Source organism: Oenanthe melanoleuca, chromosome 4 (genome assembly GCF_029582105.1).
Source record: "Oenanthe melanoleuca isolate GR-GAL-2019-014 chromosome 4, OMel1.0, whole genome shotgun sequence".
Lineage (NCBI taxonomy): Eukaryota > Metazoa > Chordata > Aves > Passeriformes > Muscicapidae > Oenanthe > Oenanthe melanoleuca.
In genome coordinates this window covers 13,581,376-13,608,351 of record NC_079337.1, presented here as the reverse complement: position 1 = coordinate 13,608,351, position 26,976 = coordinate 13,581,376, and the positions used below count along the sequence as shown (strand labels likewise).

At 39.9% G+C, this 26,976-nt stretch overlaps 1 protein-coding gene across 4 annotated transcripts; it reads left to right on the top strand.

Annotated features, from left to right (window-relative positions):
• Window positions 1-149: 149 nt before the first annotated feature.
• On the top strand, window positions 150-25,250 carry MMAA (metabolism of cobalamin associated A). Of its 4 annotated transcripts, none has more exons than XM_056489045.1 (8): window positions 150-1,938; window positions 16,754-17,229; window positions 18,221-18,343; window positions 19,389-19,559; window positions 19,848-19,933; window positions 20,284-20,433; window positions 21,756-22,035; window positions 22,876-25,250. In XM_056489045.1, exons 2-8 carry the CDS (start codon window positions 16,809-16,811, stop codon window positions 22,929-22,931), a joined length of 1,287 nt encoding a protein of 428 aa, XP_056345020.1. In that variant the 5' UTR covers window positions 150-1,938; window positions 16,754-16,808; the 3' UTR covers window positions 22,932-25,250. The 4 variants fall into 4 exon arrangements, with proteins under 4 accessions (XP_056345020.1, XP_056345022.1, XP_056345023.1 ...); XM_056489044.1 differs by lacking the exon at window positions 150-1,938 and adding an exon at window positions 16,205-16,666; XM_056489047.1 differs by lacking the exon at window positions 150-1,938 and adding an exon at window positions 15,723-16,186 and having other exon boundaries at window positions 21,756-25,250.
• The last annotated feature ends 1,726 nt before the right edge of the window (window positions 25,251-26,976 follow it).

Sequence of the window (26,976 nt, the reverse complement as noted above, 5' to 3'; positions counted from 1 at the left end):
AGATGTAGTGATTAGCACAGGTTAGTAGCCTTGTTAAACTCAGGAGCAGTGGGAGGCTGAGCAGCAGAGCTCAGTGTATGTTCAGCCAGACACAGAATGCATCTGTCTGTCTCTGTAATAAGTAATAGCTCTTTTTGGAGTATGAATATATCCCACCTTTTTATCTTTTTTTTTTTCCTTTTTTAAAATTTTTAAAATTTTTATTTATTTTTTGTTTTCTTTTTTTGTTAAAGTTAATTCCACTACTTGGCTTAGCATGCATTTTTAAAATTAAACAGTTTCTCCTTGCTCAGGGGGAAGAAAAAAATCCATAATCTACAAGTTTCCTGTTGAGAAGAACCTGCTACTTTTACATTCCAAAACCAGGTTTTTTGGTTTCTTTTCAGATTCAGTTTGACGTATCTTTTTCATAAAGAAGCAGTCATAGCACAAATGTAAGTCTTTAAAATAAATAAAATTTAGAGATGACCAAAAGGTGGAAGAATGCTGTTTTCTGCTGGGGCACTGTCTTTTGTTTTGGTATCTTCAGCCCCTGCTACATAAACTCCCAGCTGTTCCCAACAGTTTCATTGCTTTTTATGGAATGCAGCTGTGAGGTAGTGACTTTTTTTAATTAGTGCCGAAACCATCCATCATGCAAGTCTTAAGGAGTGTTTCTACTTGGATGTTTTCATATTTGGATGATCCTGTGCAAGTTTTGATAAACTTTGAAAAAGGCGTTGGAGTAAGAAAAGACAGTTTTATGTTGTGATTGCTTTGAATGTTGCTGTCTTTTATGTTTTGGGCTGTAATGCTTCTCTGTTTTTCCTAAATAGGGATTAAAATTAGAAAATAGTAGCTCTGCTGTGCCTCAGAAACTTTCAGAGCTAATCTGAATTAAGTGGGACATGCAGGATCCCAGTTTTTCGAAGTTGCTTCTGTTGTCAGTTTTTCTATAATACTGTCGAAGTGCTGGGTACATAATATTTTCATTATCTGTTTTTTTTTTTTTTTTTTTGCTTGTGGTGTGGAAACATTAGGTGCAAAGAAAAGTCTACCTTCATGTGACGGCAGAGAGTATCTCAGCTGTACTGCATTAAATAAGATGAGTGGATTGGAGCAGCACCTGAGACTCACAGGTGTTTTTGTCTGGGCTAATTTTTTTTCACAGTACTAGTATAGGACTGTTTTGGATTTGTGCTGGAGACAGTGTTGATAACACAGGGATGATTTTCCTTACTGTTGAGCAGGGCTTGCACAGATCCAAGGCTTTTTCTGCCTCCCACCCCACCAGTGAAGAGACTGAGGGTGCACAAGGAGCTGGGATGGGACACAGCTGGGACAGCCCACCCCAGCTGACCCAACATATATCCTATAACATATGGAGTCATGCTCAGCATGTAAAATGGGAAGAAGGGAGGAATGTTGTTTGGAATGATAGAGTTTGTCTTCCTGAGTTACAGTTATGTGTGTTGGTGCCCGGATTTCCTGGAGATGTCTGAACACCTGCCTGCCCATGGGAAGTGGTGAATGAATTCCTTGTTTTGCTTTGCTTTTGTGTTCAACTTTTGCTTTACATATTAAATTGTCTTTATCTCAACCCTTTCAATCTTCTCCTCCATCCCACCTGGGGTGAGTGAAGGAGCAGCCTGTGAGTGGTGATTAGTTACCAGCTGGGGTTAAACCACAACAGACTAACAGCCAGAAACACAGGAGGTAGCACAGAAATTACCTGGGAGGAAGCAACTGCTGACTTCAGGCTGTTGTGAAAAATTGTTGGAGCATTTTGAAGAAGTCTTCGTACTGATTTGCCCTGCTTTGGATAGTTGGAGTCAGAAAGCTGGAAAAGGCGAAGGACGAGAAAGAAAGGAAGAGAGTTTTTTGCTGCCCTCTCAGAAAACAGACAACATTGACAACTAAAAATGTGGACAGAGCCTATGGTGTCAGCTCTGTAACCAGGTAAGTTCCTGCTGCTTGTTTGGTTTTGTTTCCTTAGGGTTTCCTCCATTTATTCTCCTGAATAAAAGAGTTAAGCACAGAAGATGCTACTTAAAAGCCAAGACAAGTCCCTGTTAGTAGACACTGAAAAGACAGGTATATCTCTATTGACAAAAAGCAGTATATGTGGACACAAATAATTCCATGGAGCTGAATGTGTTTTGAAATCTCTGCTTTGGCTTTTAAGTGCTGGAAATCAAATAATTCTCCCTGAGTGGAGATGACTTTTTAATCATTTAAGAAGAACTGCTGAATGTTTAAAAGATTTGTTGAAAGCTAAGAGAGGTAGTCATGCTTACCTGTATGGGTGTAGGAAGGTGTATGGAAAAAACAATACATGTTTTATCATATCCTGTATAATAATCATGGGCCTGATCTTTTAATGCTTGTTAACCTGGTATTGCTGTCTACTTTAAAGCCATTTGCTGCTAAATCTCTCCTCTAGTTACTGTAGATATTGTCTTTTATTGCCTTAAGACAACCATAGTTGTCTTTTTTAACCTCTAAACAATACAGGCCTGAGTATTGTTGTTTGAAGACAATAAATCAGTGTAGAGGTGTCTGAAATTGATACAGACCTTTCTTGGTGTGCTCATCTCCTTGATTTTTCCTTTGTCTTCTCCCACTCTAAACCTTTGATGGACACCTTGGAAGTTAGCTGTGTTTTGGTGCTCTCTTTAGTAATTGCTGCTGGTTTATTCTGTGAAGCACACTGTAGCCTCTCAGTGTGCTCTTGAGATTCGTGATTCATGGTCATGAACTGGCAATCACTCTTTTCTGGATGCTTGCCTAAATATACAGCATAACTCTACCCTCACCAGCCATGGTGGAGCAGTATATTTTTACATGCATCATCTTACAGTTCATTTTCTTAAATACATTTGTGATTCTGTGCAGGAGGGGAGGAAAAACGGCTCTTATTTTCCTCTAGCCCTCTCTGTCCTTGTCTTAACTCAGTGAAGAGAGACACCATTGCCTTGTTGTCCTTTAGGGGATGTTCTCTCTTCTCTATTCTCTAAGCTCTGCTGATGTCTATATTCTGGATGACTTTGCTTGTGTTTTTTGAATGCTGCAAATTACTTTTTGTCATCCTCAGGAGGTGCTGTCCCCGTGCCACTGTGGGTCATGAGTCTGTGTGTCTGCATGTTCTGGGAGCTGCTGAGGCAGAGGGCTCTGATTCCCCACTTTTGTTCAGTTTAACTGAGGTTTCATTCACCCCACCTGTAGGAGCTGATGGTCCCTTCAACTGGGAGGGCTGTGTTCCCTGGAGTGTGTGGTGAACTGTTATTCATCAGGTGTGATGGAGAGGCAGCCTCCTGATCAAAGCCTGTTGCAAACACAAAAGTGACTCCAATAAGATTGACAATGTAAGCATCCACTGGGCTTGATGTGGTTACAGAGCTGAACAGGTCTATTGCAGGGAATGGACAAAATGGGTACAGTTCTTACACAGTTAGAAATGATCCTCAGTATATGTTGTTAATGGATCTTGTGCGGCTGAAGTAATCAAAAGCAATGTCAAACAAACCCCCAAATTTTACAAACAGCCCAAAAGTCTGGAGTTTGATTAAGTCATTTTTAAGGAATGCTAAGATATTTTTATTCTAATGTGTGCAGATTGATAATTTTTTCTTAAGAATTGGTTTATGATTTCTCCTTTTCATCCTGCCGCTGAGGCATGAATTGAAAAATCTGTGTGTTCTCTTCATGATCCTGCCAGCTCATCTGAGACTCTAAATCTGTAAAGCTCAGAGGAGGCTGCTGTAGTTTTATTTTGAAGAAGTAAGCACTGTCACTTGCTCCAGACTTTAGGAGTTAAGATACCTCATAGCAGTGATAAAAACCTGCCTCTTACAGTTGTGTACTATAGTAAATAGAAAATGAGCTATAATTATATTACAGGCTTTCTTTGCTAAAGAGTTTAATTCATGTGGAGTGGTCACTTGCTTAGATGTGCTGGGAAGAGCACAGTTTCCTGTGTGTAAAACATATTCTGATTTTCCTGTTGCTGCTTTCCTCAGTAACGTATAAATACATTCTTTTCTATAAAGAAAAATGTATGCATAACTTTCCCTGCCCCTTTCTGCTAATGTAACTTTGAACTTCTTGCTCTGCTGTTCCTTTAGATTTACTGAGCCAAGCTTAGAACAAGCAGGAGAATGAGACTTGATGTGTGTAGTGCTGCAGTAACACTTTACTATTTTTTTGGAGTACTTGGTTCTTGGCAGGAGAGCAAGGTCTGTCTCATCTTTGAGCCCTTCACTTCTGCCTTCTGTTGATACTTTAGGGATTGGTAATCCTGAGTGTTTTCAGATATACATGTGGAGACTAAAAGATGGCTGCTGTCCCATCAGATATTTATCCAAGTTTGTGGACCAGTCTTCTCAAGTCAAATTCACCATGGGCCATAGTGTTGGCAACAGCACTGTTTAGAAACTGGATCCAAGCATGGCTTCATTTTGAACGTGATTCGGCCGATGGTTTGACTACAAACACTTTTCCAACCTCTCTAACACAGCTTGATCCCTCTGTCTGCTGGATTTGGGCCATGCTGTTTTCTCAGCAGCACAGAAAGAAGCTACCTTGATCTACATGCTCTGGAGACTCAAAAGTCGAGGAACTTGGTTTTTACCTTGTGCTAAGAGAGCAGTTCTGTAAATACTCTTTCATGGGGTAGCTTTTAACTGTTCTGGGGTTTCTTTGTACCCCTACTGCTAATGATTGATGTGGCTCTGATTCAGAATACATTCTGGGCACTGGGGCCATTCAGTTTTCTGACCCACTGTGTTGCTCTTGGTCTTTCAGGAATCAAGTCATTGCCTCAGGTGTCCCTGAGTTTTCCCCCAGGTCACAGGAGCATGTTTGAACAGATGAAGTGGTAGATCTTTGACTGAATTTGATCTTACACTGATAGAAAGCAGCTTACAATCAAAATGTTAAATTACTAAACTCTCTAGAGAGTGACCATCTTCAAAAAGGTTCCTAGGAAAGCACTAGGATGTCTTAATGTTGGCAAGGGTATATTTTAAGCTGTCACCTCAAGGTGGAAGCCTCGAGTCTGGGGGCCCTGATTTGGCAGCACATACTTTGAGTAAGGGGCTATCCATTCCCTCATAGGATCTGTTGGCACCATACAAGCCCCAGATTAATCCATATTGTGAGTAATCAACAGAAGCAATGGGAGAAAGGCTCATCTGACCACACTATGAGTGATCTTGTTGTATTTGGTGTTTATTTCACTGTTGTTTCAGAGTTGTCTGAATGCTCTTGCACTGTTGTTTCTTTGAGAGTAAGGTGGATGAAGGGATATGCAGAGTATGTGGGCTTTTCTCCTTCCTCCATGTTCTGGTCATCTCTTGTGTTTTGTAAAACATTACTGTGTTTCCTAGTATTGGGAATTACCGTGGCCTGACACAGGTGGGGTATACAAAAAGCCCAGTCAAAATTCATTCCCTCTACAACTGTATCTGGAATGCCTGAAAAATGTGACATGTCTGTCACATAAACAGGAAACAGCCCTTGCAAGGGACTGAGTGTAGCTGAAAGCCTAACCCTAATACCACTGTTAGTCATCTCCATCTGGGAACCTTTCAGTGCCACACAAGTTTGGAAAGTGTGGTTGTGACTGGCTTCCACATGCGGCGTGAATGGCGGGTACCAGATGTTGCCTTCCACATTCAACTCTTTCTCTCTAAATTCCATCCAAGACACAAATGTTCTGTGTGCAGCACTTGTGGGGTGAAAGCCTGCACATGTGGAGGTTTTGGTGTTGGCACAGGGACAGGGCTGGACCTGCACCACTGGAAGCAGGGTCGAGGTTTCTCTGGTCATGTGAAGTTTCTGATGACAGAGAGCAGTAAAAACCAGAGAGGTAGCATATTAAATATGCAATTGTCAGAGGTGGAATGCAGTGTACTTCTAAGTGCTGGCTAGTATGTCTGTGCAAGCTGGCCTCATTTCCTCAAAAAGAACACCATGGAATGTAACAACAGACTGATGATATCCTCTTTGGGCATATGTAATAATTAGGCACTCTTAATTTCCATATTTTCAAATGTATGGGCTATGGATTATATCCTGCGTCTGGTTTTAGTTTTTCAAATGCAGAACCAGAAGGCTCCTTGTGAAGTTGCTACTCTCAATACTTGTAGCCTGCTCCCTCTTTCCACAAGTTTTCTTCGTCCGTGCTTACGGAAGTTTGGAGAGCACAGTAAAAGGGCTGGTTACTGAAAAAAGTAGAGTATGAGATCATGTGATACCATGAGAAGATACTTAGTGTATACCTGGAAAAACAAACAGTTGTGTGTGGGATATTTTAATTTCTGTTGTTGGGCATTTTTGAAGTGTCCTGTTTATTTCTTGTGGGTTTTTAGAAATGTAGCTTCCAGACTACAAGTCTGAGATGGTTAACCTGGTATTGCTGGTTTGTTACTAAGGTGCAAATTATAGAATTGGAAATAATTTAAAATTCCCTATTTTAGAGAAGGCAAATTCTGTAAGATAATATTCCTACTTTTAAGGAATACTTTTTGTTGGGTATTTGTGCTTTATTTTTCCTGGAAAGCTGGATGAAAACAGGTGAGAAATTTCAGTTTTCATACCAGTGGAGGGGGAATACAGGGATCTGCTCCACTTTCTTCCCTGCTACCTCCCTGAAATGAATTATTCTTCTGTAGTTTTGTGGGAGGAAAGGGAAAAATCTGGAGGGACTTGCTCCATGTGGTTTCCCTCTGGCTAAAGCTGACCCAGCCACAGGGAGAGATCTCACAATGGAACAGATGCTGTGTTCTTCAGATGAATTATGAATTTCAGCCTCTGAAAAGATCAGTCTAAAAGCCAGAGGGCTATGAGTGGAGGGAAAATAACTTTGAAAAACCAAAACATCACTTTGGGTACATAAAGATTTGTGAGAAATTCTTTCAGGAATTCTGTATTGGACGCATATTTGAGGCTTGTACATGTTATGCACATGCAGAAGTGCAGTAAATGCTGGTCAGGTGAGGGGCTGGCTGCATCATGCATCCTTTTAGTGGTGTATGGGATAGTCAGAAGGGCTCTGTGTAGGATTAAAGTAAAATTTAGAAGGTACTTTGCAGCTTCACTACATACCCTGTTCCACTTATTAATCACTTTTGTAGTTAGAATGCTGCTTCTACTATTTGGTTAAAATTCACCTTTCCACACAATGGGTTTGCTTTATAGTTATGCATTTTGTCTATGTATTTTATATAGTCTTTTGCACTTGCCTTTAGTGACTGTCACTCCACCAGAAACAAAGTGGGTTTCCATCACGTTTTCCTGGTAATCTTGAGGCATTCATCATTTCATGATGCTTTCATAAGGCTCTGGTGAGAATGAGCCATGGTTCTATGAAAAAGTTGGCCTAATCTAAGAGCTCTTACATAATAGAGCTAAAATTTTAAAATTTTATATCTACTGGAAAATAATCATGTGGATTGTCCAGATTAGTGCTCAGAAAAGATTAAAGTAATTGACAAAGATTATCCCCTTAGTTTAAACTATTTTTTTTGTTCTTGCCCTTCCTTTTTTTGACTGTTTCTCTGATATCTTTTAACATTAAAACTCCTAAAAGTGTTATTTGCTGGTTTGCTAAGTATTCACTGTTCTTTTTTGAAATAGAGTTAAAACATTTATTCAAGAAGCATACTGTTTTGAAAAATTGCCTTAAAGTGAGGAGGCAAAAGTTGGGTGGTTTTTTTTCATTTTGTCTTATTTCAGTGGAAAAAAATGCATGTGCTGTCATCTTTTTCTTAGATCACAAGGAACAAAAAGAGTTTTCTTTTACAGGTCAGACTTTAAAATGTGCTCTTTGTTATTTAGAATGCATTAATTAAGAAAGTATGTGGTTAGATAACTAGCATTAGGTCTGTATTTGTAGTCTTCTTCCAGAAAAGCTGACCAAAGGGTTTTCAGAAGTAACCTTTGCTGAATTACTTGCTGCCTTGCTGTCTGAGCCTGTGAGACACTGCAGTCATCAGTAACTAGTGCTGGAGGTGGCAGAATCAAGTGAGGAGACTGCCTGCTCACTAAGTTTTGTTTTAAAACATCATGGTAAATAAAATGTGCTTTAAAATTAACTGAAAGGGTCAAACCTGGAGGTTTTGAAGCATGTGTAGATAGATAGCTACTCTGAGGAAGAAGAGTTCAACTCATTTTCTCTACTTTGCAGGGAATAGGATAAGAAATAGCAGGCTTAAAGTGCAGAGAATAAGGTTGAGTCTAATACTAGGGGCAGGGGGAAGAAATTTGTGTCAGTTAAGATATTAAACGCTTATCTGGATAGGTTTTGGAGAGTTAGTCATTGGAGATTGTCAATAACAGGTTAGAAAAATGCATAGGAATAGCAAAGGTCTTCTTGATGCTTTCTTGGATGCTTTCCTGCTGTGTGCTGTGAGTGTTTAGGGCTTGGTCTGAACTTTGAAGAGCTGAATTCTGTCAGGGATGTTGACGATGCCTTTGTCACCTGAATATATTTTCATACCTACTAAGACAGTGATTTCATATAAAGCAGGCAAAGCTATTTTTCCCCACTTCTCCTTTTTCCATATGCCTGTGTAGTTAAAGATGAGTTGCAGCTAAAAGTGTGTTAATTTGCACAACTATCCTAGTAACAAACCTCACTTTCTGCTCAGGAGTGTGTTCTGTACAAGCATTTAAGCATCATTGGGAAAGCTGGAGTACGAATGCCTCATACAAGACCATCTGGAAAAGAGCTTTTCCTGGAGCTTATCAACATTCCTAACAGGAGCTACAGTGTCTTTGCTCTCTGATCAGCAAGACTGAAGAAGCAGTGACAGCTATAATGGCAGGGCACTAATGACTTTGGAGAAGTGTTACATGTGTAATTGGAAATGATACAAACACTGTCATTAAAACAGATTGTTGGTGCCACCTTTATTCTTTTCATAGGCATAGTTACAAGAATGGATTCACTCTAAGGAGATGATACCAGATTTTTTATGCTTTCCACAACTAGATGGGTAGATCATGAGGCTTTACCATATGAAATGTTGTTTTTGCAGAACACCAGCTAAAGGAAATGTGGATTTGAATGATTGCATACTTTTCCTTCACTGGAACAGGAGCACTGAGAAGGTGAAATGTCATTGACATGTGTTTCTGAAATGTGGATTAAGAGCTGAGAGCTCTGACTTGAGCTCTAACATTCTTGCAATTGTTTTATTTGGTGTTAGCAAAAAAATCTTTATAGCTCAGTGTTTGGTATAAAATATGAGAAGACAAAATCAATATCCTTTCCCCTCAAGAAACATCTCATTCTGCAAGTAACTGTTGTTTTAATCCTTTGAGTCTCCACTCATTCTGTCGTTTTTAGAATAAGTACACACAAGAAATCAGCAGCAGAAAAGAATGGTGATAAGGAGAAACGGCAGCACAGGAGGCCTCCTAGAATACTTTTAATGCAACGCTATCAGTTTTTTGCTTATTCCATCCTTTTAGATTATTTTTAAAAACTAATGGGCTTGTAAGGCCTTCTGTCAGACCTCCACTACTGGTGACTGCACTCTCATTGATATACTCAGGATCTGTTCTGGTATCAGTCTTGCTGCATGAGAAGAAAGTAGCACCAGGGATATGTTCTCTTGGAATAAATGGCAGATATTTGTGTTACACACACACAAGGGTGTGTGTATGTAACACAGACCTGTATTCAAGGGTTCCTATGTTCTTTTTTTAATGTTTCATCCACTGACAATTTGAATAGTCTGCCTCTGGCTGAGCAAGAGAGAGCATTCCTGGAAGTTCCTAGCAGTGAAGTATTCCTGGAAGTTTCCTTCCAGAAATGGCAGAAGGCCTGAGTCTAGGCCAGACTAGAGACATGCAGATAGATATAAAACTAGAAATTTTGGACAGACCTAGATACAGTTTTTGGCATCTGACTACTGCTGTTTTTTTCCACAGCACTGTGGGAAGGGCCATCTAACATGTCTGGTACATTAGCTTAAGTAAAATAAACAGCTGGGTTTTTAATGTTGAGAAATGGAAATGGAATAGCTTATTAAAAAAAAAAAAAAACAAAAAAAAACCAAAAAAACAAAAAAACCCAAGAAACAAATCCTCACTCTATCCCCTTCCATACTAAAATTGTAAGATATCAAATGCAGTTGAATCTGCTCTAAAAAGGTTGAAGGATGCTGATAACCACAAGCCATCTGAGCTGTGAGTACTGCAGATTTCTTGTCCTCTTTCTAAACAATAAAACAAAATCCTTTAATATTAATGCAACAAGGCAACTACTCATATATTTCCTAAAAAGCTTTCTCTTTGTTTCCTACACTGATACTCTAAGCAGGTGTCACAGCAGCAGAATTCTGTTTAAAATGTATGCTTTGTATTTTGTTTCTGGTTTAGGTGGGGAAGTAAGATGACATTTCTATGTGAACCTTATGTTACGCAGAGATCCCTGACTTGCTGCAGTGACCAGAGATAGGGCAACAGCAAAATCCTGCTGGGAAGTCAGAAACTTGCTGTAAGGGACTCCTAAACAGAGTTACAGCCACTTGCTGCTGGTCTTCTGTGAGTAATTCTCCAAACCAAACCGAGCTGGAACCCAAGCTTGCAGAGAGGCTTTTGTATTTTACACTCTGAAGCCTCCTGAACGCACTCTCACTAAATGTTCAGTGTGTTTGAGTTCGTCAGGTAGTTAAACTCTGCCGTGGCCAAACAGGGCTTTACGATGGTGACGGTGAGCTGAGTTCCCGTGTGTTCAGAATCCATCCAGGCTGTGTTACTCAACCACAGAGCGCTAGCTTCCCCTTCTGGCCAAAAGAAGTAAGGGAAGCCTCATGGCGAGAGTCACAGGAATTATTTCTCAATTTTATTCCTCTGCACTAAACACAAATTTTTAGATAACAAATTAGTGGTAAACTTCCAGTGGGGGGAAAAAATCTTTGATTCTTGCAGCATAATATAATGATATATTGAGATGGGCTTGCTGCTTGAAATGTAGAATTATTTTCTAAACGTGGACCTAGTTGGGAAAGCAATTAGACGAAAATAGCAACTTCTGAACAAAAAGATTCCAGATTTCCCTTCTGGACCTCTATTATCTGGTCCTCAAAACAAATATTTTACTTTTTTCCATATGCGCTATGCTAATTTTCTCCCTGCAACTGCATCAGTTAAAATTGCAATGGGGTTTGTTGTTTGGACATTGGAGTTTTTTCCTTCCCTTTTAATCTTATTTAAGGATTCTTCTTTCATCTTAATTGTGTGGTACAATATTTTGTATCATTAGGCTAAGCTTTGTAAATGTAGGGTGTACTTACATGAAGGTGTTTGTTTACTTTGTGGTGTAAAACAATGACACAAATATGATCCAACAGGGTTTTTAACAAGCCCTGAGTCAGTCAGCCTTTTAGAATGCTGTTGTGCTGTATTTCTGGATGAGTTGATCATACAATATTGAATCTTAGCAGAATCTTCCCTTTTTGTCCCTGTCACACCCATCTATTACAGCTGCCTGGGAAAATGGGACATTTAGCTTGCACACAATTTTGGATTGTAAGACGAAAATCTTGCTTTTGTGGGCATGTTGCAGAGTAAGAAAGCAAATACCTACATAGCAGAGACTTGCAGCATGATAAACAGTACCTTGTGTATGAGGTGCTTGGGCAGCCTAGCAGAAACAGCCTTCACTCCACAGGTTTGGCCCCAGCTGGAAACACTTAGGTTTTCCTACATCTCAGTCTTGGATCCTGACTATCAGATTTACCACAGCCTTGGTCGTCATCTTAGCTGTGTCCATCTTGGAACAGAGAATGTTGTGACATGTTTTGCTGCAATGTTACGTTCCTATGGATAATTCTCTCCACTATCTCACTTCTACCAGTTGAGGTTTTCATGTGTTAGTGAGGCCCTTAGTGTGGGACAAAGAACTCTGAGCACTGATGCTGTTGGAGATGCAGGGGAAGCTACCTGAATGTATGACAGACTTATGCTTTCACTCTCAATGTTCAAATTGTCTTCAGTGGTGAACTGAGTTAAGCATTCATCATTGATTCCTTGCTCCAATGGATGCTTCACCTTGTGAACTACAGTATTCACTTTTTGGTGTATAAGATTGTGCTCATTTCAAACTGACTTAATAAAACTTTAGCAACCTGGGCTGGAAGGACTATTATATTTAGTCACTTAAAAGGCTCAGTCCTCTGCTCAGGACTGAGTTTTTGGCAACTACAGAACTTAAAAACTGCAGCCAACCAGACCTTTCCTTAAGTAAAAAGTAGCTGGGAATGAGAGTGTCTCAGCAAAGTCAGGTGTCAGATTGTATTGTATTTTTTATGTTTACTAATATGCTTGCTATGGTTTCATTGCTGTATTGAAAAAAACAGGAGGAGGCAATTAATGATTTCCTTTTCAGCTGTGCAATAATGAACTGCATGAGAAATATTTTGATATCATGAGTCATTGGTGACCATGGAGAAAAACATACTCTTTAAGCCAAGCTTCTAAATACTTTTTTAATTGAAAGAAAATGAAATAATATTTTACTGGCAAGTGACTTGCTCTTCCAGGTTTATAATTTTCACAATGAGTCTTGGAGAACATTATTTAACTGACTTTTACAACCAGTAGTACGTTAATAATATTTAAGGGTTTTGCCTATATAGTAAATGTCTTTATTTCCTTTTTTTACAGAAAAGATAGTTGCTTTTATGAGAAAAGATGGTTTTATCTGTCCCCTTTAATAATCATTTTGTATCAGGCAGTTCATCATTAACAATTATAAAGCTTGTGCATAAGCAGTAGAAAACTTTCCTGTAATGGCTGATGTCATTTCTCATGAATATGCAATCACTGCTCAGTTCATACCAAGGAAATGTTGAAGTCACTGCTCGAAGGTTTTGTGAAGAAATTTCAGCTCCCTTGTTTATAAAAACATTACACAAATACGATAGTTATTTAAGATCATGCTTCCAGATGCTCTCTTGTAGGTCTCAGCCAAAGCTCAAAGAGCAAATTTCTTTTTCCAGGCTTTTGAGCTCCAGCAGCCCTGACAACCTTATTGCTCATCACCAGCACAGGTACAGAGAATCTGCTCAGCCATGGAGTTATCCCCTCTGTAGGTGGCTGACCCTGGGGAGCTGTAGAAAGGCTGTTTTCTCCACACCTAGCCAGGCAGCTGTCCTCCTGCTCTTTGTAGAAAAACCTTGGGATGCTCACAGTCAGCAAACCTGACACCTGTTGGTGTAGCAGTTGCAGAGCTTTTGGGGAGATGGATTTCTTTCCTGGTATTTCTTTGCCTAAGTTGTGATTGCAGATCTGAGGCCTGGGCTCAAGTTGCATTTCAACAGACAAACTTTCAGCTGTGAATATGCTTTCTAGTGATCTTATTTCAGGTGTCCAATTATCTTTTAAGATAAGGCAGGAGGTATATTTTGTCTAGAGTGCTAAGACTGTCCTTGAAATGCTTAGCCTTTCTTCTTGAAAGGAAGGCTGTAATCAGCAGTTAACTTGCTTTGTGTTTAGCTGTAAAGGGAAGGTTGGATCAAACTTCTCTGCTTCTGTGAAAACTGAAATGAATTGAGGGATGCCTTCTGAAAAAAATCACAAATGGTCATTCAGTCACCACTGTAGTTTCAGTTTGTACCATCGCATGGCCTTTACAGCATATTGACGTAAAGAAATGTCTATGACTGTATTAAATATCATTGTATTCATTATGTGCACAAAGATAACTTTGGGGTTTCTTAAAGAGGAGGTGAACAGAGCAAGGAAATCAGTGTTGCCAGAGAAAGAAATAATGAACAAATCCAACTAAAACTGCAAGGGGAAGCCAGTTAGACGGAATGTAAATTTGCATGGTTGAATTTGGCAGATTCTAACGTTAATACTATTCCTGCTGTGAGAAGTTACAGAAGGGTCTTTTTCTATTCTTTTGTAATGATCTGGATTCAGTTGCACATTCTGCCTGAACATCTGTGCCTCCCTGTACCTTTAGCTCATGGCATAATATTTGTAACACTTCACAGGATATTTGATTTAGTATTGGCTCAGAAGGAAGACTGCTATTTCATGAGTTATCAGCAGTACCCTTTTCTGGGATAAATTCGCAGCAAGGAGGTTAAAACACATAATTTTCTTAAATCTTGCACAAGTTTGCAGACTGTGATGGAATAACTGTGGGGTGTGCATTTTTATTCTTCTGACACCCTTGGGGAAAAGAAGCAAAGAAAACACAGAATATGAGTTAAATCTGAAATAAAAAAAACCCAAATCCACAAACACCCTCCCCCTACCCCAAATTTGAAAGATCATTTTTAAGAAAAAGGATAAACAGAGCCTAATGTGGAAAGCTACTGAATTACCTTCTTGAATAGCTCAGCAACAATGTTAAGTAAATTAATGATGAATGGGCAAAGAATACAGAAGCCAAGAGAAGTCTATATGTTGGAGATCAGAAAGCACAAATACAGTGAGTCTGACCAAAATTTATTTGGCTGTGTATAATAACAACCAAAAACCCCCCTCTTCAGTTGCATTCATTAAAAGACCATAGGAGAAACATAAGAACATTGTATAATATGGCAGGATGTAGATTAAGAAGACTTTAGATAGGATCCAGCCTCTAAGGGAGTATTTTGCCTGTTTTGGATGAGATTAAAGAAAATCAGAGGTGGTAGAAGAGCACATAGTTCTAGAAGACCTGTATAATCTCTGATATATGAAAGACTATTGAAAGAAAGAGTGTATATAATTGACAAGGCAATAGGAAGTCATCCTCTCATATCTGGCATTTGGAGACTGCTTTCCACCAGTCAGAGACTACAAACTTATTGAATAACAGAGGTGGGGGAAAAGTGAAACAAAAAAGAGGATGACTTGAGCAATTTGGAGTTTCAGACCTCACCAGTGTGCAAAGTCTTGAAAACAGTTCTTGCAGGAAGATGACTCTAAAGCACATTCATGGCCTGTTTGTGGCCAAATCAGAATGGCAGTACAGCTGATGGGCTGTATAAAAGAGCAGCAGTTCTGAACTGCTGAGTGCACACTTTAATCTCACTCCTATTATTCCAGTCCACAAGGTTATCATAGAGAACCAAATAATCCCCTCTCCTGTTCAGCACTGATGAAATGTGCAATTTTGCATGCCTGTACATCAAGGTCACTGACAAAAGTATTCAAGTTGGGAGAAAATTAAGGGGTAAAAACTGAAGGATCAATTAAGTAGTAGTAGAATTTTTTTTGTTGTTGTTTCTGCTGTTATTAAATAATAGTGGGGATGTGCTACCTAGGTGTAAGCACAATACTTGAAACAGAGAGCCTTAGAAAGCTTGCTAATGAAGAGATTACAGTGATCCCTGCTAACTGTGGTGAATAAAGACCTGGTTAAACAGAAAGACCTCACAAGGCTGTTTTGAAATGAACTTCTTGTCTTTCTGCTGTGGTTTCATCCCATGCTGATAGGGACATAAAATTGCACATTTTCGTAGCCTTGAAGTGTTCAGTTCTCTGTGTATCATCATTTTCTGGACCGGAATAACAGCAGCGAGATTAAATCGTGCATTCCGCAGTTCAAAACAAAACTTTTGCTATTTAATAGTCTGTCATTTCCACTGCCCATGTGGTGACACTGTGAAAAAGTCTTTGCAGGACAGTGCAAGGCACTGGGAGCAGCTCAGCTCAGTGGATCTGTGCATTTACATTTATTGGAAATAGATCTGTGTACTTTAACAAGATGGGCAGAAAACGGGTAGTGAGCTAAAAGAAAAAAAAAAGTCAAACAAATCCCGCCTCACAATAAACCAACATTCTGCGACAGGAAACTTTAAAAAAGAGGATTAATAAGGCTGAAAATATACATGATTTAATTAGCACATATGGGGATTTAAGCATTTCTTCTCCCTTCCTGGTGTATGAAACGAAATGGGGAGTGGCTGTGCACGGATTCAGAGTGGCTATTTCTAAATCAGGAGAGACATGGTGATTTGAACCAAGGCCAGGGAGGGAGACTGTGACTCCGTGGCCAGGGAAGTCTGCGTGCCCGTGGAGTGGCCACACCGGAGCCGTGCGGCCTCTGCCCCTCTCTCTGGAGCCCGGGCAATGGCGCGGCCGCTCCTCGCCCTTCCGCACCCCGATCCCGGCCCTGCTCGCCCCTTTCCCTGCGGGACAGCGGGTTCCGGCTCGGCCTGAGGGCGTCACTTCCCGGGGCGGAGCGGCGGCTCCGGTAGGTGCCGGGAGTGGGGGGCAGTGGCCGGGAATGGCGGGCGGCGGCGGCGGCTTTGGCCGTGCCCTCATCCCCTCACGGCCGGGCTGAGGCCGCCCGGGCGCCTCAAGGAGGCTGCAGCTCCTACTGTTCGTTTCTAAATGTTCTCGTGTCTGATCTCCCACCACCACCCTTTTTTCCCCTCTTTCTGATGGAAATAAGTGCACGTATGCCCTTGTGCTGAATAATTGTTAAAAACGGCCCCAAAAAATAGCCCGTCAAACTAGAATATACCGCCATGTCCATAAGCTAAGGATTGATTGTTCCTGGGTTTGCAGTGTGCTGTGTGCGCTCTCAGAGGGCTTATTTGAAAGTACTTTTTTTGATATTTTCATTAATGAAGCATAATAATAAAGAGATGATGTGCTTTTGATTCTATAGCTTGTTTTTATTGTGTCTAACAGGAAAAGGGGACGGTCATTTTTTAATTCAAGGCAGCAGGTACAGATGACAGCGGGTGTACATAAACTTGATTTGAGTCCTCATAAGTGCATTGAAGAAAGTAAAAATGTTTTTCCTTCTCTTTAGGGTGTCTGCAAACAAGTGATCTGACAACTCTGGTACTTTTATAATTCCAAACAAGATGAAGATCCCCTCTCTGCTGCTGAGACTCCCTCGTTGTTATTTCTCCAGAAGAACTTGCTTTGGGAACTTTGGCTTTACTTCCCGAGCAGATTTCCTGGGTGTTGAATCTCTTGTGCCAGCGCACCGCTGTCATACAAAATGGATTTGTTCATCAAATGGTTTGAAGAGAGAGCTGTGCCAGCAAGCAGCCCCTGAGCAGCAAGTAGAGGGACTTTCTGACCAGGAGCAGAGACTTTTAGACAGACTTTACCATGGGCTGATCCAGGGCCACAGAGCCTGTTTGGCTGAAGCCATTACACTTATAGAATCAACTCAGAGTAGGAAGAAGAAAGTAGCGCAGGTGCTCCTTCAGAAGGTATTATCCTACCACAGGGAACAAGAAAAGTTAAATCAAGGAAAGCCACTTGCCTTTAGAGTGGGTTAGTCCTTTTATGTCTTGTCTAGTAGTTCCTTACCTATAATTACTGTCCTCACCTTTTATTATCCCTGTTGTTTGTGGCTTATGGTCTTGGACTGTTATTTTTTTGTAGTTTATAACCAATCTAGATTGCTTCTGTTGTCCAGTGGAATTACGGCTTGAGATGAAAAACGCTTTAGAAATTATCATTGCTTCTTGGGAGTGTGTTACTCAGGGTGGGTCTTGTAATCATTGTAAGGTTGAACTTTAGTTAGTTTGCAGATTGATGCAGATGTTATCTGCACTTAGGAAAAGATCAGCTAAGCAGACCTGGTCTTTTCCAAAAGAAGGTGTTTTCTTCCTGAATCCCTTTTTTTAGACTGTAGAAGGAAAAACATGCACCTTCCTGTTTTATGGGCCTCTGTTAAGCAGCCTGCTGTTCAGCCAAGGAAGACTTGAACCTGCTTCTCTTGCAAGCTGTAAAGTATTTTTCCCTCACAAAGAGATGGACTGCTAACATGTGTCATGCCCAGCTGTACAAATGTAGTAAGAGCAAGAACTGGGGCATGGGAGTGAGAAGAGTTCGGTGCTAATCTTAGTTTGTGAGCTTTGACATGCAAATAAATGGCCTCTTTGTTTTTTTTTTTTGAAAGAACAGCTCTTCAAGATAAGGGTTTGCTTTTCCTTTTGGAGTGTTTCTTTTATAGTAAATCTGAAAAATCCAGTTCTACTGTATAACATTTTGAAAGTTCTGAAGGATAAGTCATATAGTATGAGTAATTTTATTTGGAGGGAAGGAAATGGGTGTGGATAAATCCAATGTTATGTTGGTGTCAATAGGATGAGAGGTGGTGAAGTGCTGCTATTTTGTTTTGGCATAGCTTTTATTTGCTTTTGTTGTGATGCTCTGTTAAAGTATAAATTGTTATCAACTTAGATATTGATAGTATTCATGAGATGTATTCATCATTTGACTAACAAAATTATTTTTTCTTCCCAATGTGATTGTTTAGGGTTGTCAGGTCCTCCTGGTGCTGGAAAATCAACCTTCATAGAATGCTTTGGGAAAATGCTTACAGAAAGAAAACACAAAGTGGCTGTGTTGGCTGTAGACCCTTCCTCTAGTACAAGTGGTGGTAAGTGTGAATTGAAGTTTGAGCCAAGTTTTTAATATCTTGTCAATTACAGAAGTATCTCATTGGGCCAAATGGAAGAAAATTTGGTGCCTATAACAGTAAAATATAAAATAACTGAAATTTTCATATTTTTTTCCTATGCGATACAAAATTGGGAAATAGATACCAGTTTCAGATTTCCTCTTTTCCAGTCTTCAAATGTTGTCTTGTAATTTTTTTTTCTAAATTTGAATGTTTTGAAGTTGTGCAGGATTACTGATGACAGACTGTGGTCTGTAACCCTCCAAAAATATTGTAGGGAAATTACAAGCTGACCATGCCTGATTCGTGGCATCTCTGATACAAATAATGCAATCTTGATTTTGATCTTTTTGTAAGGCGCAGCTGCCAGGCAGCACCATCAATTTTCCCAGTTTCTGTGCTGTTAGAGGTGTGCAACTATTTATAAAGAAAGTAGCTACAGCATTGCAATGATATGGAGCTAAGACAGACTGTTCTTGAATGCATGCCTTCAGGATGCATCAGTAGAATAGCAAAAAGTGACAGCAAGGCTGCACCAGTTGAAAGAATTGAGCATCTCTCGTCTTTTGGAGTGTGCACTGAGTGCGTAGATCTCGCTGAATCTGATTTGCAGTTTGAGTAGGAGGGCAGGGACTCGTGTCAGCTCTCTTAAAACAAAACATCCAGCATCCAGACATGTCAGAATCATAATGCAGAGATTTGTCCCTTTGGACAGGAACAGACAAGAATCAGCTGCGTGGCCTGAAGTGTATAGGCTTCCAAAAGCCTTTCAGGAGCTGTAGAATTCATTCTGACCTAGCACAAATTCTTTGTTTGGTAGCAGTAAGGTCTGCCTGTGAGGCCTTTCCAGCTTCTGAGAAGTAGAAGAACTAGGCAGTAGTTTAGTCCTCAGCTAAGTCTTGAGCAGCTATGACTAGGATATTCTTATTTGACTGACTTTGTCTTTCCTCATTCATTTATTGGTGAGGTGGGGGGAGAAGGGGGAGTTTGGCTGTGTTGCACTCTTTAAATAATTTAACATTAGGTTCCCTACTGGGTGATAAAACACGGATGACTGAGTTGTCAAGAGACATGAATGCATACATCAGGCCATCTCCAACCAGTGGGACACTGGGAGGTGTCACAAGGACCACAAATGAAGCCATTCTGCTCTGTGAAGGAGGAGGCTACGATGTTGTTCTTGTGGAAACAGTAGGTATGTGCTTAGGGTTTGCTTTGTCCTGTTGTGATATGAAAATAGGCTGTGCTAGTAATTGTATACTTCCTGCCTTGATTTTGCCCATGTTTTCCTGCATGGTCACTGTCTGAACACGAATGCTTATTCTGTCTTATTTTCTAGTCCTGTATGCCTTTTACTAAACTAATATGATTCCTATTGTCTTTGTTTTATTTGTGGGGCAGTGCTGGGATCTGTCATAATTACTGTCATTAATGTGACTGAAAGTTTATAGTAAATGGTAAATTCTGAATTTAATTTTTTTAGGTGTGGGCCAGTCAGAATTTGCTGTGGCTGATATGGTTGATATGTTTATATTACTGCTACCACCTGCGGGTGGAGATGAATTACAGGTATTTTTCAGTTTCTGTTATTGGTTACTACTTGGGACTAGAAAGAGAAACTTCAATTCAGCATATATATATGTGCAGAAAGTCTGTATCAATAGTGTTTTGTCCATTATACTGTTAAGTATTTTCAGCATCATCCACTTACTGCACAGTTAAGCTCCCTTTTTGATTTTATAAGTATTAGAATGTAAACTTTTAATACACTGCAGCTTAACTTTGACATATTTACTAGTTATATATATTTTTGGGGAGAAAACTAGAAACTATCAAAGCATTTTGACCTGCTTTTTGTGCTGGATCAATGTGTCAGAGCCCCTCTGGGTACTCCTGATTTCTGTCCCTGTTGCATTTAGGGCATCAAACGGGGCATCATTGAGATGGCAGATCTGGTTGCTATCAATAAGGCTGATGGTGATTTAGTTGTGCCTGCCCGGAGGATCCAGGCTGAGTATGTCAGTGCTATGAAGCTGCTTCGCAAGCGTTCAAAGGTTTGGAGGCCAAAGGTTTGTGGAGTTCCCTGTGTTTTGTGGGGCTCTTTGGGTCTGCTTGGTTTTGCTTGGGTTCTGGTGATGTGTTTGGGGATTTTTTTTGTATTTTTCCCCCAGAAAATGTGCTGTATGAGTTAAGATTGGTATCTTCTCATCTAGCTGTCCTTTTCCCTGGGCTCCTTTTAAAATTTGCAGTTGGTTGTTTAGTCTCAGTGTGCTGGAGAGGTGATTGCTGCTGTCTGTGCTTCACCTCTGATCTCAAGGTGTGCTACATGAAACACTGCAAAGCCAGTCCTGCTCCCAGGACTTCTGCCCTGAGCTACAATCTCTGCACTAGCAGAGCTATTACTGACTTCAGAAGTGGTGCAAACTTTACTTGCTTTTTGTAAACTGTGCATATCTAAAAATGTCCCTTAATCCACTGCTCCCTTCATTGCAACTCTGAAGCCTGTGATTATCTTTTTCCTTTCACTAATTCACCTGTTTCCTTTATTGCTTTGATTTTTTATATTTAGTTTCTCACATAATGAAACTGGCTAGATAATTGGAATTCTCATCCTGTGAGGCTTCAGTTTTAATGCTGTGTTTTATCTACTAAAAGGTTTTGGTGGATTTTTAAGGAGAAAATTCAGTACTAATTTTTAGTATGTGTATATAGAATAAGCACACACACACACATACACACCTCCTTTATAAATAAACTATCTGTGAAGGAGGTTTTTTCTACTCTGGTATCAAAATTGACCCCTATCGAAATTAAGCTGAGTTTAAATCAGTTGGGCTGCCTGAGGATTAGCCTTTCTTTTGTAAGTATGGAAAAGGAGAGAAGCTTTTTTTTTTAAAAAAAGCCCAGACTGTTCAATTTGAAAAGCAGTGCTGGCTGTCTGAAATATTATTGGTAAAATTAATTCCTGGTCTGGAAAACAAAGGCAAAAAAAAAAAGTCAAAATACTGTTGTTTCTGGTATATTTTAAATGCAAAAGAATAGCTACCAGAATATGCACTTAACTCCACATTTAAGTAAAAGATCAATAATGTACCTTTTAGCTGAAGGACTTACTAAAAATGATTCTCATAACAAGCAGCTGGACAATTATCCCAAATAGTATGGATCTCAGGGTCTATTTCTACTTAGTAGAATTGCAAATTTTGGGGGAGGGGGGTTGGAGCTGGGGAGGAAGGCACACAAATGCTTAGAGCCTCGTGAAGGTGAAGCAAGTATTGAAGGAAGTTTCCCTCACACATTTCCTAATTTCCATGCAATCTACCTGATCCAGTAATGGAAGCCTTAAGGCCAGCAGCTGACCTGGCTTTAACAATTCCTCTGGGTCCAACAGGTAATGCGCATCTCTGCCAGAACCGGGGAGGGGATCTCAGACATGTGGGATAAAATGACTGAGTTCCGCGACCTCATGCTCACAAGTGGCGAGCTGGTTGCCAAACGACGGAAACAGCAGAAAGTGTGGATGTGGAACCTCATCCAGGAAAACATGCTGGAGCATTTCCGGAGTCACTTGGCTGTCAAGGATAAGATCCCACTTCTGGAAGAAAAAGTTCTTAGAGGAGTCTTGTCTCCTGGGCTGGCAGCAGACCTGCTGCTGAAGGCATTCAAAGATGGTCTCTAAGCATTGTTTGCTACTCTGTTCTTGATGAGTGCTTTATGTAAATGTGATCATTAAATACACTTTTTCTATGTGTGGATGCAGATGTTTTGCTGCAGCAGGCATGAATAGAAAACCTATCTAGTACTCTGCTAAAGAATTCTGTTGGATTCTGTATATGCAGTGATCATGACAAATCTAAACACACACTAAGAGATTACTACTGTAAAAGTACTGTATTGGAAAAAAAAAATCAAAATCTTCTATTTGACCATGCCATAGATCTGTTGATAAAAACCTTGTAAAATGCTTTGGTTTTGGAGGGCAGGGGAGTGAAATCTGTGGTGATGCAGGGTTTGGTTCTGGTTGTGGGGTCATCCCAGAGCAGTTGACACTGCAGCTTTCCATTCTAGTATAGCAGCAGCTGTTACCAGAATGGATTGCATTTACTTTCCTCACCTTGAGTGACAGCAAGAACATTAGACTGCCTGACAGCACCAGACCCACAGCCTTAGTTTTAAAAAAATTGTATGCATATAAATAGAACATAGTGGTGTTTGGTCCCACTTTGGAAGCTGTAGGTAGTTATTACACACTGTACAGTAGGAGAACGGAATTTTAACCATCCCAGTTTCAAAATAGATGTTTTATCTAGAAGCAAAATGTAGTTAGACTTTTTTTTACATGCAGACATCAGATGGAACAAATGTTACCCATGGTGTTTTAATAGCATATGTCTTTATACTATAATTTATCTCTAAAAATAATGTTTTGTGGTTTTCTAATTGGACTTATGTTTTTTGGATTCAAACAAAATTTCCAGTTGTGTTTGGTGTTCTTTCTTTATCTCTTGCAGAAGACAGAATTACTTCCAACCAAAAGCACTTTCATTTTCCCTTGAGAAAAATCTAGAGGAAACATTTTTCTGATCCATGATCTAGAAAGCAGAGCTCATCTGGTACCCACTAAATGTGAAGGATAAGGTGGAAAAGTGCTAGTTTTTGGAGACCTGACAGTAAAGCCTGTAAAGCACGAGAATTTGTGAGCCTGTTGGAGCTTAGATAAATTAATTTTTAAAGAAATACATTGGAAGGGATGATTTTCACAGTTTTGATTTTCTGGACATGTACATAAAAGGTATGGTGACTTTAGCTTAATTTCACCTGTTTTGTTTCTGGCAACCCAATTCCAGTACAGTAGTGAGCTGGGTTATGTAAATCCTCTTTTTACCTTCATGGTGTTTGTTTTTGTTTGGGTTTTTTTCTCCTCAAAATATTTTTTCTCTTCTTGCCCCTTGTCCCAGATATATCATGTTCCAAATTTTTGCCTACAAGCACTGTTTGCAGTGAAACACTGAGGAAGAGCATTGTGATGTTTTGGGGGCCATGGAGCTGAGGTATTTCTTTGGTAAGCAAGTTAGTACTGGGGTAGCTGGTATTAGTGTTTCCACCACCTAAAGTGTCAGAACTTTGGAGCTCTGACCACTTCCTCCTTTTCTTTATCACTGCTTTGGGATTGCTGCAGTTACAAAGAAGCAGCTGAAGGAGCGTATGGAGTGGCAGAAACACGGTGGCTTTGTTATAACCATGCTGAATTTTTATTTAAACAGCCTCTATTGAATATGACAGAGTGCCCCAAACCAAAAGCAATGTCTTGTGTCCTTTGAGTCCTTTCAGCTTTAAATACTGACTGTATTTCATGGTACCTTGTAGAAGAAATGGCAGGTGGGAAATGAATTAACGAGTGAAGCAGCATTTTAACTGGTGTGTTCTCAACTTTCTGATAGTCCCTTTGTTTCAGGTGGCAGTTTTTGAGGTGACCCCATTTGTGTTTATCTGTTTGATCAAACCCTTACTATGGTCATTACTTCTTCTTCTGTCAGGGACTGCTGTTTTCCTTGTCTGTTATACATGAGCTGCCAAGCAAGTAAAACAACCTGCAGCTTTGTTTAAATGACACTTGCTCAAGCAGAATATGTTTTATAACTTCTGTATTTGTTTTCTGGATGCAGATCTGCTGATCCACTCAAGCTATGGGCTATCATTATTTTCTCATTTTGTTGCTTCTTTTATAGTATTGTTAATTTACAAATGAACTCTTAGCAGAAGTGCAATGGCTTAAGCAGGCATTTTCCTCTTACAGCAGAGCATTAAATGAAAATCTGATTTGCCTTCTTTATGTGTTCAGTCATGCCTCATGCTTCAGTAGATGGAGAAATATCCATACATTGAGAGGAATCTTTAGAAATGAAACAGTAAATGAGGGTCCCTGTTTTATTTTTCAGTGATTCCCCTACCAAACTGAAAAGCTGTCCTATGCAAACTGTGAACTGAGCCTTCTATATGGTAATGAAATAGCTTGTTTTACAGCCTGTAAAATTTTGCTGTGATACATTTTGGAGTCAACTGCTGTTCAGTTAATTGTGCAGTTTTTTTTGTGTTCTTGTGGGCTGGGCAGCTGCATTGTCTTCAGAAGGACTGCAGGGCTTCAGCTGGTCAGCTACAACTCTGTAAACAATCTACTATGTCCCAAGATAGGGAAGAACATTTCCAGCTCATCATTTTTAGTGCTGTGGGATTATCTTGGCTAAAATGCATTAAAATACTGTATTCGAGTAAACAGGCTTCTGAAAAAAGATAGCAAACAAATCTGTTGAGTAGGATGTTGACATATTCTTAGTTTTTGGAGTTGTCAAGCTGCTCTCATGTTAACACTTAAACCCACAGCTATTGCAGAATAGTTTGGGAAAATAATATAACTTCATGTGAAGCCAATAGCAAGATGAAGTTTGTAGCTGGAGATACGCTGTTAGACAAATGAGTATGGGAGGTAAGGAATAAACTGTTTAGATACACAAAGTCGTTTGCTACAAAGTCTTGCAGTTGTCTGTAAGTGTGAAACTTTTCCCCAGGTCCCTGTGTAATAGATATTGCTGGTGTTTCACAGCTGGAAAAAACAAGTGTGGTGAGATCAAGTGGTTTACCCAGGACTCTGAAACAGGTCAGAGGCTGTAAAGGTTACAGTTCAATAGTCTTTACTCTGAGCCCCACATATATTTACAGCCACGTTACTTAAGGTTGAAAAAATGCTCTTAGCAAGTTCATGCTCTTAGTGTGACTTATTCCTTTCATATCTAATCTCTCTGTTACCAGTGACAGGACCCAGTGACCCCTTCTTGACTACTGTTCTGTTGTAATGTCCTGCTTTAAGTAATAAAAAACTTTCCTTTGATATCTAATCTGCCCTTGCCTTCCGTAAATGCATTATTTCCTGTTGTGCATACTGCTTCAGCCTTTATGTTCTCCTCACATATATTGCTTATTTGTGAATCTGCAATGTGTTGGCTATTTGAGATTTTGAGGCATCAGAGTTGAGTAAAACTACAGAATACGAAGGATTTTTTTTTTAAACTGTACACAGTTCCCTTTCTAAAGTTTTCTTTCATAATGTAGCAAGATTCAATTACTGACTTGCTCTGTACTTGTGCAAACAACCTTATTTCCCCTTTATTTTCCTTTCTCAGAGCGCTCTGTTGCTCCCACTTGGATGCACAGTCAATAAGTAACATACTCCATGAGTTAAAATGAGAAAAACATTTTCACAGAGCTTAGTGCTTCTGTAACTATTCCTGCTGGACTGTTCTAAAACATTTATAATTTAATGAAAGATTGAAAAAAGTTGATAAAGAATGCATTTAAGGAAACATCAGTGTGTTCCCTTCAAGAGCTGGACAATCATCAGTGCACAGACTGACTAGCAACAGGATTCCTCTCCCAAAAACCAGTTCAGCTACCCCACAGTTGTATTCCTTACAGTTTATTTAAAAGTATCCCACCCACCTCATAATGGAACATTACCAGCATTTGTAAATTGAGAAGAAAAATTTCAAAATTAAGCAATAAGCAATTATTGGAGTAAATACTTAGAATGGAAGGATGACAAATGTCGTCTGTTCCCTCTTGTCATACTAAGTTATGGTTCAGTTGATGAAAAAGGAAGGAGCTGGCATTCATGACAGTGTATGGAGAAGGTACATTATGGAGCAGTAAGAATGCCTGTTTTCTCTTATTTTTCCTCCCATGGGAGCATAAGAATTATCTTGGATAATTCACTGTGAAGCCACAGAAACTGATGTGACTGACGGTGTTTGCTGTGTGAGGCTTACAAAAATTATAAATTCGACTCCTGAACCTATCTTTTGGATTTGTTCATTGCATGGGACCGTGTGACACTTCTTGTTTGGCACTAGGTGGGTTTGTTTGCAATTGTGCTCTAAGTGGGGGATAGTTAGAAGTTCTTGTAGTTTGAGTAAAAGATTGTAACAAGTTACTTGGTAACAAGTTAAAAGCTTCACCTTTCAGATTGCAATATAAGATTCCTGTATTTTTCCTTAAAATACTGTGGCAAAGTGAGTTCCTGCTCTGTATTACTATGTCTTCATTTCCTCTTACCTTTCTTCCACTGGTAGAGTCGCCCATAAAAGCTTTAGTTATGCACCTTTTAACATGACTCAGATATTCATGAAGTTAATCAGGGACTGACAACATTTCTGCTTTATTTCTTCAATTGAAAGTGACCACTACAACCTCGAGATTACAACCTATGAGAAGCCAAAGGCTATTAGAGCTTCAGAGGCCCGGGCTGACCTGCCCTGTGCAGGCTGCAATGGCTGGGGATGCAGAATGTGTGTCTAATGAGAAGTTGCTGCATGAGCTGTGTGGCTGGGAGCAGTGCACGCTCACACTGCTAAAGGTTTTCTCCCGGCCCTGAATCTGTGATCCTGTTTGTAGTTCTCTAATTGCAACCAGCAGAAGACAAGGGTGATGTTGGTTTTTATGACTTGTTGCTTAGCAGCGTTGATCAACAAAAGTACAACCTTTTCTTTTGCTGTAACCTCGGTGAACCCGGGCTTGGACGGAGCTCACCAGCGGGGAACAAGGGTTTCTGAAGCCGTGTG